This window comes from Melozone crissalis, unplaced genomic scaffold, assembly GCF_028551555.1.
Source record: "Melozone crissalis strain CALT ecotype California unplaced genomic scaffold, PUWL_Pcris_2 ptg000081l_1, whole genome shotgun sequence".
NCBI classification, from domain to species: Eukaryota; Metazoa; Chordata; class Aves; order Passeriformes; family Passerellidae; genus Melozone; species Melozone crissalis.
In genome coordinates, this window is record NW_026535858.1 from 14,843,915 (window position 1) to 14,856,700 (window position 12,786).

The following is a 12,786-nucleotide window of genomic DNA, read 5'->3' on the forward strand; positions in this document are numbered from 1 at the left end:
CTGCTCAAATACCAAATGCTTTAAGTGACAGGACTGGGCTGTCACCTTTGTGTCACCAGAGCCAACACTGCCTCCAGCACCAGTCTGATCTACAACCTTCAGCCTGAGGCATGATGAGTGGAGGGAGGGACATTGTTAGGAGTTTGGTTTCTTAAAAAATACACGACTTGTTTGTAGGAGTTTCACACTAACACAGGCTCCTGTGAGGAAGATGGCAGCAGTATCAAGCCCAACATGGCCACTGCAGCTCTGCTGGGATGGATGAGCCCCAGCTGCCTCCACTCCCTTTTCTTTCCCACCTCCATGAGCTGGCATTGGGAGGAGGGAGAAGCATGGCATGTGAGAAATTCACACACTGAGACAGTTTAATAAAACAAAAGCAAAAGAATTTATTTCCCACTTCCCTTGGGCAGGCAGGTGTGCAGCCACTCCAGCAAAACAGCATGCTGTCCCCTTCCCACCATTCCTAAAATTACCCAATACTGCAAAATTTCCCTGCTATTCTGGTAACAGCCATTATCAACTGCAAAGATAAAGCAAATTGGCAAAAGTGCTGAACTATTTTATTAATTCAGTACCCTATGCCTGGTGAGATGGGGTCAGTCTGGTTTCCCACAGCAACCACAGATCAGCACAGCAGCAAGGCCTTCCCTGGGTACACTTCACTGCCAGGATGGAACCAGGCAGACACGAGGACCTGGAGCTCTCCATTCCCCACAGATCCTCCTGCTTGAACACAACCTGCAGGTTGTGCTTAGGACCTGTGATCTCCACACAACCCCTCAAACTTCCTAAAAAAGGCATACAGACATAGGCAAATAGTATACAAACAACAGACTGGTACCTTTTCCCCCAGCTGGTGCTGCCTGTCCCAACCTGGCTGCTGTTTTTCACCCCAGGGGCACACACTGCCTGCTTCCCCATCCCAACTGTGAACAGCAGGCTTTTCACAACTGATTTTCTTAGTTAGAAATGCAGTTTATTTCAATGCACCAATAATAAAAAAAAAAAGCCCAACATTTTCAGATCACAGAACACAAACACAACAGAAGAGTTTTGTATTAGTCTGCTAACAAGACTTTTAGAAGATAGAGGTTCATGCCAATTGCTAGTCAATAGAAACAGCCTTCTAGGACTAAGCCCTTGCATCACAATATCCCTTATAATGTAAACAAAATAACTTTTTTACTAAACTTCTTAAATTTGAACCCATTCTTTTAGGGCTTCCATTCCTTCAAGGGCTTCCTGATGGTGAGTGACTGAAAGGAAAAAAAGACAACAAACCATTAAGAACAACTCCTACAGCAAAACCAACAGAAACTGTGCATGCCACCCCCGGCTTCCTCTGGACTTCTGCCCCTATTTTCATTTACAGTTCTCAAATAATAAAAGAAGTGTTGTATTTTACACTCTAAAACTGCTTTAAGCTTGAAAGCTGAAGACTAATTAAGAGAGTTGAGACATCAAGCCTGCTCAGAAATCTCAATTCCAGCACATACTTCGCTCTGGTAACACAGGAAAACATTTTCCTTTGTGGAGCACATTAATGGGCAAGGATAAAAGCCCAAAGCCAAAACTGCAACTCCTGGGCCTGCAGGAGTCACCAGCAGGAATTTAATCCCACACCACTTCATTGGCTTGCTCCACACCTTACATTACTCACTTGTTCCCTAGATTCTAAATTCCTCAGAAACATTTCATTAGAGGTTTCCTTAGCAGCAGCATTCTTATTGCTTAGCTGTGTCATGACATTCTGACTGCCAGCAGCAGGAAATGCCCATGAACAATTCATCTTCTCATAGTTCAGATTTAGGCAAGTAAAAATCCCGAGCTTTTATACTTGTCCAATTTCTCTAGGAACTGCTCCAGCTCAAGTGCTACTGAACCCCAGGACAGACTCCAGTTTTAAGACATTCCTACCTTCTCTTTGGAGATGGTGATCTGGACTTTGAGCGGCTGTTTAAAAACAAACAGACAGACCAGTCAGTGTGGTTGGCACACCTGGGTGCTCTCAGTACCCACTTCTGACCATTTTACACCAGAACAATTTGGTGTTGTTAAATGCACTGACACTGCTGGTATCAAGTGTACCCAGGTACTTTAAGCAAGAAGCTGCAGGTGAGAAGGAAAAATGCTGGAAGCTGGAGCCCTCAGGAAAAGAGCAACACACAGCTCCAAAGCTGCTGTAATCACAGTGACCCTGCAAAGCAGGAGCAGTGAATCGAGCAGAGTTAGGGACAGGGAGAACTACAGACACTTAATTAAGAACAAAGGTAGGAGAAAACATGCCCCAAATCCTGCAAAAGTATTTTTTGTAATAATGAGTGTATAACATCTGTATGCAAAATCCTGGAAGAATTGCCTACTGTCCCACAAAAAAATCAGCTGTTAAAAAAAACCCATAATGTATGAAAAATGCTTTTGAAATCAGTTATAAAAGTAAAAAAAACAACCCTGCAACTGAAATACCAGTCCAAACAGAGATTTTGAATCATGAGAGAAAGAACAACCCCACAAAAAACCCCACCAACCAAACCAAAAACCAACTGAGTGGTACTTGTATTTGAACGCTCACCTTTTAGCAGGTAAGCCAGATTTAGATCTACCATGAGACTCAGACCTACAACAGGAGAAAAATAAAGCTCAGCAAAGCAGCCAGTGGGCATGCAACACACGGAGAGTTAGCTACACCAGCAACAGCAAATTCGCCCCAGGCAGTAGCACCAGGCACAGGGAAGGCTCTGCTGCTGCAGGCCCTCCCCAGGACCTTCCAGGGGCTCCCACTGCACAGACCCCACTCATCACAAGGCAGAGTGCAAGCACAGGAAGCTCCCCAGCAAAGCTTCAGCTGCCAGCTCCACAAAACACCAGAGCAGACTCCCACACCTCCTTCCTACCTGCAAGTATCCCTTCTAGAAAGGCAAGAATAGTTTCAAGGATCATCTTAGAAAGTATTTTAACAGCACATTAAGAGCCTGGAATCAGCCACAAGTAAGTGTGTGTGCTGATGGGCTGGTGCATTCTACAGCTCAAGTTCCCAATGCCAATTTTATTCAGCATAATAGAGATTTTGCACCAATATCTGGCTACTAATGAGTAAACTATTCCCAGTTTATCTCAGGAATTAAAATCCTCCCACATTTATTATGTTACTTTATCAACTCAAATATTTGTTTACTTAAAAAATGTCTTGCTAGAGTGTCAGAATTCAAGCTATCGCTTTGGTATCAGAATGCAACATGCTTGGCAAAAAAAGCAGAATACTTTTGCTCTATTTCTGCTCAGAACTGTATTTGAAGGGTAATCAATATTCACCTTTACCTGGCCTGTTAACTCACAAAAATACTACAAGGACACTGCTGGCACCTGTTAAACAAAACATTACGTGCCCCTGCTGTGAAACCTTCCTGGTCTCTATCCTGAGCCACTGTCTGGTAACAAGCAACTTCCTACTGGGTCAGTTACTGAGGATGGGAATGCTCACAAGCACCCAGAACTGGTACTCAGCAGCATGAGCATCTCTTCCACTGCTAAGGCAGCACAGCACACAAAACCATCCTCAATTTACTACATACCTAAGAATTAACTTTTTAAAAAAAATTCTCTCCACAGACCTTAAATTCTCTCCACAGACCTTAAATTGTACACCACTACTTTTGCCTGTGAAAAGGCATAAATTATTGAGTGCAAATATTGCTCTGCTGGACAGCCTGCTAAGTGCTTCCAGACAAATTCCCCCAGGGAAGGAAAAAAAAATTAACAAAACGACAAAAAATAAGAAACAACACACCATCACAACCAAACAACACACCAAATCCATCACTGGTTTGAATCAAAACGAGTGTCTCACCTGCTTCGAGGCCATACAACAGACCGGGACCTGGAGCGTGACCTGGACCTAGACCTGGAAAGAAAACAAAGGAAGCTCTAGTCCCACATGCTTCATACAGGTGAGACAGAAACCAGGTACTGTAAATGTCCCAGAAGACTGAGAACTTTGTTGATCTGTTGGTTTTACAGAAGTAATTGTTATTATTAGAAGGCTGTAGCATCTTTGGTCAGTACTGCCATGCAGTTAAAATGAGCTCCACTGTCTTACTGGACTAAGCAATTACACCCTGTACACTTGTAGGTGAATTTGGAAACCTTAACCACAGAGCGAGGCAGTAACTTTGGTAAAATGTTAAAAAGAAAAAAGTAACATCTCAGAAAGAGCAGTTCCAAAATTATATGCTTAAATTTTAAACAAAGTATTCAGAATAGCTCGTTTGCATGTAACACCACAAAAGTTCCTATCAACACATGAACTGAAAAACACACTTACTGATTATGATTACATTATAAATCCTATAAATTTATATCTAGATACTTGATATTTCAGCTCCACATTTATGTGCCCCTCAACAATGCTGTGGGTTTAACAGCAACCACATACCTTGACCTTCTTAAAGAACCAGAACGGGACCTGCGGGGGGAGAAGGATCTGTATCTGCGAGGAGACATCGACCGGGACCGGCGGTAGGAAGCTGACCTGGATCTGCGAAACAAAGCAAACACCAAGCCATCACTGCAAGGGACTTTTCACAACAAATACAGAAAAGGAAGGAAGGACTCACAGAGGAAAGAGGGAATGAAAACACAGAAGGCAGAGCCCTACCTCCTACCACGGCTGCGGCTGCGTGACCGGGAATACCTTCTCCCTCGGGACCTCGAGCGCGATCTAGAGCGGGACCTGGGTTTAGGTTAGAAAAAACAGGTATCAGCAGACAGCTGCAGCAACCCACACGTGTGAGGCCCTGCTGAAGTCAAAACTTTTTTTCAGACAACTAAAAAGAGGATTTAAAAATAAATCAAAAAAAGAAAAACCAAAAACCAAACCAAACAAAACAACAAAAACACACCACTAGCATCTGTCAGTTGGAAAAATGTCTGGGCCTACTTGTCTTGAGCATTTTTACTACCTAGAAAAATGTTAAAAGCTGAATTACATTGCAGAATTACATTAGAATAGAAAACACTGTAATGCGTATTTAAAATAAACCTTGCAAGTTTGCAGGTCGACCCTCTTTGGCCCAAGGTCTAGCAGATCTAGACGATCTAGAAGTATCTATAGGCGAGCGCTGCATCTAGGTAGGTGTTCTCTTCAATCTAACGACGATCAAACTGACAGCCCAATGAGCCAGGGTGAGGCTTGATTGACGCAAGAAGATTTTTCTAGGTGGGAATGTGGTCAATCTGGTGTTCCTCTTTCTAAACCGGAGGGGGGCCCCAATTGAAAGCCAAATTTACTGTTACGGCGGTCACCGTCTCAAATTTTCTGCCCTTAAAGAATAAGGTGAAGCTACGTGTAGATGGCTCGAGGGGATCTGGCCTCTTATGCTGATCACCTCAAGGTCTAGGAGGATCTTAAGTGTCGGATTTGCAAGGCGCCTCAGCATGAAATCTTAAGGCTCGTGACATTCTGAATCAAGGCGACTGACTCAAACGAAGAAACCTGAAAGGTTTTGACCAGGTTGATTATTAAAATAGTAACATTTTATATGTATTAGCAAAAAAAAAAAATCGTGATATACACCTGTTGACTTACGACAGTTAGAGTTAAAACTGGTGTAACATTGTGTTCTTTGCTAACAAGAACTACACAAAAGCGAGCTGGCGAAGCAACGCGGCCGCCCCGGGCCCGCACGTACCTGCTCCTCCTTCGCCGGCTATAGCGGTGACAGTCATAGGCATAGTGGCCTTTCTCACCACACTCGTAGCATCTGTCGTTGGGGTCGAAGGGGCGCCGGGCGGGGGGCCGGTCGTAGCGGGAGCGGCGCGGCATCCCCGTGGATACTTCCACTCTGACCCTGGAGCCGCATATTATCCTGCAAGACACAGCAGATATTAACGAAAGGAATATTTTCCTCTGACGCGCTCAAGCAACGAGCATGAGAAATCCCCGATTAGTGTGGCATAGGGAGATCGAGGGCTGCGGCCCTCAAAGGAGTTCCAGACAAGCACGTACTTCCCATCGAGGCCAAGCACAGCATCTTCGGCATCCCGGGGGTCTTCGAACTCCACGAAGGCGAACCCCGGCGGGTTCCTGGCGATCCACACGGTTCTCAGCGGTCCATAGTAGCTGAAGGCTCTCTCCAGCTCGCCTTTGCCGGCGCCCGTGCCCAGGTTGCCCACGTACACCTTGGTCTCTGAGGGGACAAGCGGCCGCCATGTCAGTGCCGCGCGCGGCGCCGGGCACGCGGCCGCCCCTCCCCCGCTCCCTCCCTGCCGCCATCTTTGACGCCGCGTCCATCTTAGAGCGCTCCCGCCGGGCCGCGCCCGCCTCGCACAGACCCCGCGGCCGCGGCGGCCGCCCCCAGCCTACCCCGGCCCTCCGCCATCGTCCCTCTCCGCGGCCGCCTGAGGGAACGATCACCTTCTCCCACCGCCGGAGAGGCACGAACGCCGCCGCTCCCGCCACCTTTCCCCTCGCCCCCCTGCCCACAGTGGAAGCCCAGACACGATTCTGAGGCGCCCCAGGGTCCCCGCCGTGCCCACCGTATCGCCCGTATCGCGACATCCTCCCGATGACAGCGCGAGCCCGGGCAGGCGCGACCCTTATATAGAGGAACCGCCGCTGCGCCTGCGCGCCGCGCGGGGGGCGGGGCGGGGCGGGGCGTACCTCGGCGCGCGCGGGCCTCGCGAGAGGCGGTTCGCGCGCGGCGGCCACGGCGGCCCCGCGGGGCCGTGAGGGGCCACGGGCTGCCCCCGCTCCTCCCGGGCACACGCTCGACCCCGGCAGCCCCAGTGAGAGCTCCTGTCTGGCTCTGAGGGGGCAGACTGGTGGGGAACCACTTGTTGCGTTTTGCACCCCTCGTGCGTGACCCATCATGGCTGCTGCCTGTGCTGAGGGTGAAGGAGCTGACGCCATGGTCCTTATTCCACGGCCAGGAGCGGTGCCCTCCTTGGAACAAGGCATCCCCAAGTTGCTCCAAATCTCTCTCACACCTTGGGTCCCTCCCAAGCAGCCTTGGGAGGTTGGGCCCTGGTTTATCCCCTTGTATCTGACATGCAGCTGGAGCTGTTGTATGTTGGCATCTCCCAACCTTTCCAGGGAGACACACACAGTAATGGATGGCCAGCAGACATTTTTTGATAAAAAATCAACACAAACCTGACAGATGAAAAGTAATTCTAGGTAAATCCCAGCACCATTGAGGAGAGTCTTTTAGGAATAAGGCTTAGGCCGACTTCCCAGCTGTATTTGAGCATACCAATGTGCTTATCTCCTAATAAAGCAGAACAAATACACTGAGATAAATAAGGGCTCTAATGTTCCTCAGTGCATTAATAATCTCAGGAATAATCACATAATGATTCCTGCATCATGTGTTGGCATAAACTAGAAACAGAGCATTAAAAACCACAAACTTACTGTATTGCAACACATTTTCCTTCTACAGAACACAGGCTTTCCAAGCACTGCTGTTCTAATATCACAAATATAGACAGGTAATGGTTTTAAAACCTGCTATTTGCCTGCTAACCTTCCCTAATAATTCTACAAACCTGGACATACATTGTAGTTTACGTTCTAAACTAGGAGAACAGTAATGGGAAAAACAACCAACCAACCAGCCAGGAAAACAAAAGAAAACATTTTTCTGAATATTTTTTAAGTTGGTTTGGGAAGTCTAGGCGTCATAATTCTCTTTCTTAAAGAGAAAAAGGAAAGAACCTGGTAAGCAGTTCAAATAAACATGCCTTCAGCACTAGATAATTAAACTAGTTTTAAAGGGAAAACATTTAACATTTAAATACATTTAAAGGGAAAAGTTTAAATGTGTGATATATCATCTTTTACAATACTGTTACAAAAACTCTGAACTGACAAACTGACAAATCAGTTTAATACATCAGCATTATCCAACAGTTTGCTTCTAATAAAAGTAGCACATGAAAAAATGCTTGTGCTTTGAGTTTATTCTTTATTATTCCTTCCTTTGCATACAAAAAAATCATGACGAAAGTACCCAAAACGCAGCATTTCTGCAAACAGTGAATATTGACACCCAGGAGAGCTCCTAAAAGAGGTGGGTTCCTAAACCAGGAGAGCTCCTGGAGATGAAAGGTGACAGGAGCAGCCCTGGCTCAGCGCTGCTGTTGCAGGAAGCCCTGCAGCAGGCCCTGCACGCGGGCCAGGATGATCTCGTTGGTGCTGCTGCACTGCTCGGGGCCGTACGGGGGCTCGATGCTCAGCACCCCCGCCACGCTCAGCGTCCTGCCCAGCTCGCCCTGCTCGCCCACGGGGATGTGGTTGCTCTCCAGCCACGTCTTCAAGGCGATCTTCCTCCTCTCCAGCTCCTCGGCGCTGTAGGCTTGGCTTTCCTCGGGCGCGAGGATGCGGGCGAGGCGCTGCTCCATGTCACTGTCCCCTTCCTGCAGGATCTCCACCTCCTGGACAGCGTGGCCCATAATGAACGATATAGATCCTTTCTCGTTCTCTGTGAATGTTGCGAGGACAATGCTGTCAAGGAAAGAAGATTGTGTAAGCTCCTGTTCTTGAGTGAAGACTGAGAAGCAGCCTCCAAGGTTTTGGAGATAAGAGCTCATTAGCATCAGCCTAGGCCAGGTATTTAAGCAATACCCAGTGCCCAGCATTTTCCTTAGAAAAGCATACTGCTAATACCCTTAAAATACTAAAAATGTGGGGCTCTGCAGGGAATTGCTGGTCTTGAATTTGAAACTACTCTAGACATTATCAAGCAGAATATTAATGTACACTTTTCTTCAGAAAAAATAAAGTCTGGAAATCTAAATATTTTTGTGCAGCTTTCCAACACTGCTACAGAACCTAAAACAATTCAACAATCAGAAACAGTGATACCTTCATACATACAGCACTTTGAATGCTGAAGGCAGCTGACAACACCAGAACCTTTTAATGAAGAAAGTCATATTTATTGATCATTGCCAAAATAATATTTTTTTAATGACTGTTGCCAATTTATGAAATGAAAATACAACAGAACACACTACAGAAGGCTCAGGCTCACATTGTAGAAGCCTGGTGTTATCCCAAGGGCACTTGCATCCCAGAAGTCCTAAAATGCAAGTAGGAAGGCAGCTGGTTATATTTCTAGGACCACTCCCTCATATATCAACAAAGAGCATTAGAAACCATTTTCTTCCTCTTGTGGGAAGCAAAATTCCAGAACTTGGTGCCAGCACTTCACTAGCCTATTACTGCTACCATTAGTGGAAGTAATGACTTTTTGAGGGGGATGTATCCAGTGAGATATGCCTTGATTTCAGCCTGGACCATCACCAGAATCACTCACAGCTCCATGCCCTTCCTTACCAAAATGATAGGAAACTTCAGGAGATTACTGGAGCTACTTCAGAGCTGAAACAGCAACCAGTTCTTCTAAAACACTTCAGAAGCTGAATGTTTTAGTTTTCAGCCTCCAGCCTGTGTTCATGTGGGACAAGCTCACATCCAATAAGGTATGAAAGAGCTCTGGCAGCAAGGAGACAAATTTCTGCCCATTCCCTGGTGCATTTTGCCTTTCAAACCCTGTTTTCAAGTTACTCACTTGGGATACCAGAGATGTGTGGTACTTTCTGTCCAGTGCCCCTGATTTTCCCTGCTTGCTCTCCAAAAAAGCCTCAACACCTTCCTGCGTGTCTGGCTGGAGTGGAAAGCCAGGCATCAATGCAAGAACTCTGGACAAAGGCTAAGGATTTCAACATCTAAAGCACTGAAAACACTCCAACACTCTTCATGAAACAGGGTCTAGTATATTACCAAAAACAATCTTTAACACGTGGATTGTTGAGAGGTAATAGTATAGCTTATATATAAGTTTTAAATTAGAGTAAGTCACTTGGAATTATAATACTGTGTGATTTAATATGCTGTTCACTTAGCTTTACTTGGTTAGCATGAGTAGCTGGGTTTGCTGGAGCCTTGGCTGCAAGCTCTGAACTTTCACCTTGAACATGCATGGTAGAGAGCTGATTTTTGAGCAATTCTCCTAGAAGCTGGCACAGTGGTGAGTTTTGAATTTACAGGGAGAATAACATTCCTAGCACACTGATATTTTAGTTGTTGCTAAGCAGTGCTTATTCTAAATCAAGGGCTTTTTAGTTTCCCATACTCAGTCAGAGATGAGGTGTGCAGGAGTACAAACCAGAAAGAGGCTGCAGCCATCAGCAGAAACTGCAGGTTAACAACATGCCATTTTTGCTCCAAATAAGTTTGCTTCAGCCTTGGAATCTTTTCTCCTTCTAAAAAATCTTGCTTTACATAAAAGCTTTGGTACTTACGTGGCAGAAACTGGGTCAACTGTTAAAACCCATCCTTCATATTCATGTTTCTCAACTGCAACAACTTTCACCAATTTGTTCACATATGTTTCCCAGTCTAGAGGGCTTTTTCTCTGCCAGTCATTCATACTTCCTACATCCAGGACCTAGAAAACAACCAGATCAGCCAGGAGATGCAGTCAATCTTTTTGGTTTGCTCTTTGTGAAAAACGGCAATCACTTGTTTTTAAAATTTTAAAAGTTTAATAGAAATAAAATGGTTATAAAAATAGCAATATAATTAGAGTAATAAAATTTTTGAACTATTTGGATTAGGACAATATAAGACAATAGAAACAAAAGAGTTATGGAGGTCCAGGTACCTTTTCTGGGTAGCATAAGCCCGGAAAAAGGACACATGTTAACAGAGGATTAACCCTTAAAAACAATAGCCTGTTGCATATTCATACACCTCATACATTATGCATAAATTCCATTCAAACAAAGGATTCTCTCTGGCCTCATCAACTTCTTCCTCTTAATTCTACCAGCATCTTCATAGATGAACGAGGCAGGAAGAATTTCGTTTTTTCTGATAATGGGGCAATAAATTCTCTTTCTCTGAAAGATTTAGGTGTCCTGTGGCTGCTGTCTCGGTGCGACTCCTTTCCTTAGAAAAAAAGTATCCTACATAGCATAGTTTCTTTTTTAACCTTATGTTATAACCTAAAACTATATTTAACACACTACTTAAGAAAATTAATACAGCATAACTTTCTAACATAACACATATTCATTTTAATATTTGCGAAAAGCCAATCATAAAATACGCATTTTTCACACTCTTCACGTCAGGACTGGGTTTGCCTCCATGTAAAGCTTTGTCTTTAAAAAAAAAAAGGCAAATTTTGCTTTTTTTTTAGAAACAGACATTCACACAAGTGGTTTGTATAAAGCTGCACTTCCGTAATTCCCCATGGAGTCCGCTTGTTTTTAAAGGCACACAGCAAAGCCTCAAAGCCCACTGTTCTGGTAACCTTAAGCTTTCCCGTTGCATCCAACACTCCATCTATTTGCTCTGCTTTGTTACAAAACCTTGGAGGTGAGAGTTCAGCGCTTTGTTTCGTGCACTGGCGCACCCCTGGTGCCCGAGCCGTTCCACCACCTTGGACAAGCGCTATCCTACCCTCTGCTCCTGATCCCCTGCCCTGGAGCACCAGCGAGCGCTGTTCCACCCCTGTCCCCCCCTGCAGCATTCCCAGCCCAGCAACCCCCCCGAGCGGGGCCGCAGCGCGGCTCGGGCAGCACAAAGGCCTGGAGGGCGCTTTGTTCCCCGGGAATGCCTTCCCGGCAGGAAGAGCCCCGCTCCCCATCCCGCTTTCCCGCTCACCGGCCCCAGTTCCCGTTCCCGTTCCCGCCGAGGACTCCCGGGAGCTGCCCCGGGCGGCACCGCCGCTTCCTGGCGCCGCCGCCGCCGCCTTCCCCCGGCCCGGGTTAGCACCAAACGCTGCCTTGAGGGGTTTCACAGCTGCGGGGGGCACACAAATGACACACAAGCTTGCACGCATCAGGCCGGGTCGCAAAACAAGGAGCCCGGGGGCGTGTGGCCCTTCAATGCCGCTGCCTTCTGCCCCTCTGGAGCTGGATTTGTTCCTGGGATGCTCCTGCTGGCGCGGGGAGATTGCAGCCTGCACATGCCAGGCCGTGCCTCGTCCGTGTGCGTTAATAGGGGGTAGATGCACGCTCTGTGCATCTGCTACATAAAAATAAGGTATTTTTGCTGCCTGATTAATGGGTTGCTTTTAGCAGGCTTTGCCGTGCCGCCGTGAAGGTGGGAAGCTTGATTCCAACACCCACCCCACGCCTGCAGTATTTCAGCAGCACTCAGGCAGAGCTTCCTGGGGATGAACCAAGTCACTGATTCTGTGATTTGTCAGGAATTTGTGAACGCAAACATGCAATGGTTTTGTGAGTGCTAACACAAAATAATATAAAGGGTGTAAAATGAGACAGTCATATTTTGGAAGCTTAAAGGAGCTATTTCCTTTTTTTCTTTCTTTTTGGAGCTCTCAATTCAGCCTCTCCAGTACTACAGCGATTGTGTATGAATGGCTTGGGCCACTGCATTCAGCTACTGCTTTCTTTCAGCCACAGCTCGTTTATTAGAAAGCAGGGAGAACAAATCTAATAGTTTTTACTCTAAGAATAAGCACTGGCCTGCACTCCAGCGGCGGCTACGCATCAGCTGATGGGGATATCACCTCCAATACTGGATGCGTCCAAGGATTGCTCCCACCCAGGAGATGCCAGGACAGAAAGGCCCCGCTGGCTTTACTTCCATCGGGCAGATGGTCACCTGCAGCACCAGCAGCACGACGGAGAATCGACCTTCCCAGGACAAGGCTCTCCCGCTCACGCCTCCAATTCCTATTTCAGGCCCCAAGTCCCATTCGAAGCCCGCCCCTGGCGCATGCGCGCCTCCGCGCAGCGCGGGGGAGG

The 12,786-nt window shown here is 46.6% G+C and overlaps 2 protein-coding genes across 5 annotated transcripts in view; both read right to left on the reverse strand.

Moving 5' to 3' along the window:
* Positions 1-12,666, reverse strand: part of GEMIN6 (gem nuclear organelle associated protein 6) — a 146,991-nt gene extending 134,325 nt beyond the window's left edge. Inside the window, exons 1-3 of one of the 3 annotated variants that reach the window (XM_054290229.1) lie at positions 11,678-12,342; positions 10,309-10,454; positions 8,116-8,506 (exon numbers count right to left, since the gene is read on the reverse strand). In XM_054290229.1, the coding sequence (XP_054146204.1) occupies positions 8,131-8,506; positions 10,309-10,436 (504 nt within the window). In that variant the 5' untranslated portion in view covers positions 10,437-10,454; positions 11,678-12,342 and the 3' untranslated portion in view covers positions 8,116-8,130. Of the gene's footprint in view, positions 1-7,877; positions 8,507-10,308; positions 10,455-11,677; positions 12,343-12,504 lie in introns of those variants that run through there. The other 2 variants (XM_054290230.1, XM_054290227.1) reach the window with 2 other exon arrangements.
* Positions 958-6,628, reverse strand: LOC128946450 (serine/arginine-rich splicing factor 7-like). 2 transcript variants are annotated; one of them, XM_054290225.1, is made up of 9 exons: positions 6,538-6,628; positions 6,008-6,188; positions 5,691-5,867; positions 4,658-4,732; positions 4,436-4,537; positions 3,851-3,904; positions 2,576-2,620; positions 1,921-1,956; positions 958-1,259 (listed from the first exon to the last, which is right to left on the reverse strand). In XM_054290225.1, the coding sequence occupies exons 1-9, from the start codon at positions 6,557-6,559 to the stop codon at positions 1,235-1,237; spliced, it is 717 nt and encodes a 238-aa protein (XP_054146200.1). In that variant the 5' UTR covers positions 6,560-6,628; the 3' UTR covers positions 958-1,234. The 2 variants fall into 2 exon arrangements, with proteins under 2 accessions (XP_054146200.1, XP_054146201.1); XM_054290226.1 differs by lacking the exon at positions 2,576-2,620.
* Positions 12,667-12,786: the final 120 nt, after the last annotated feature.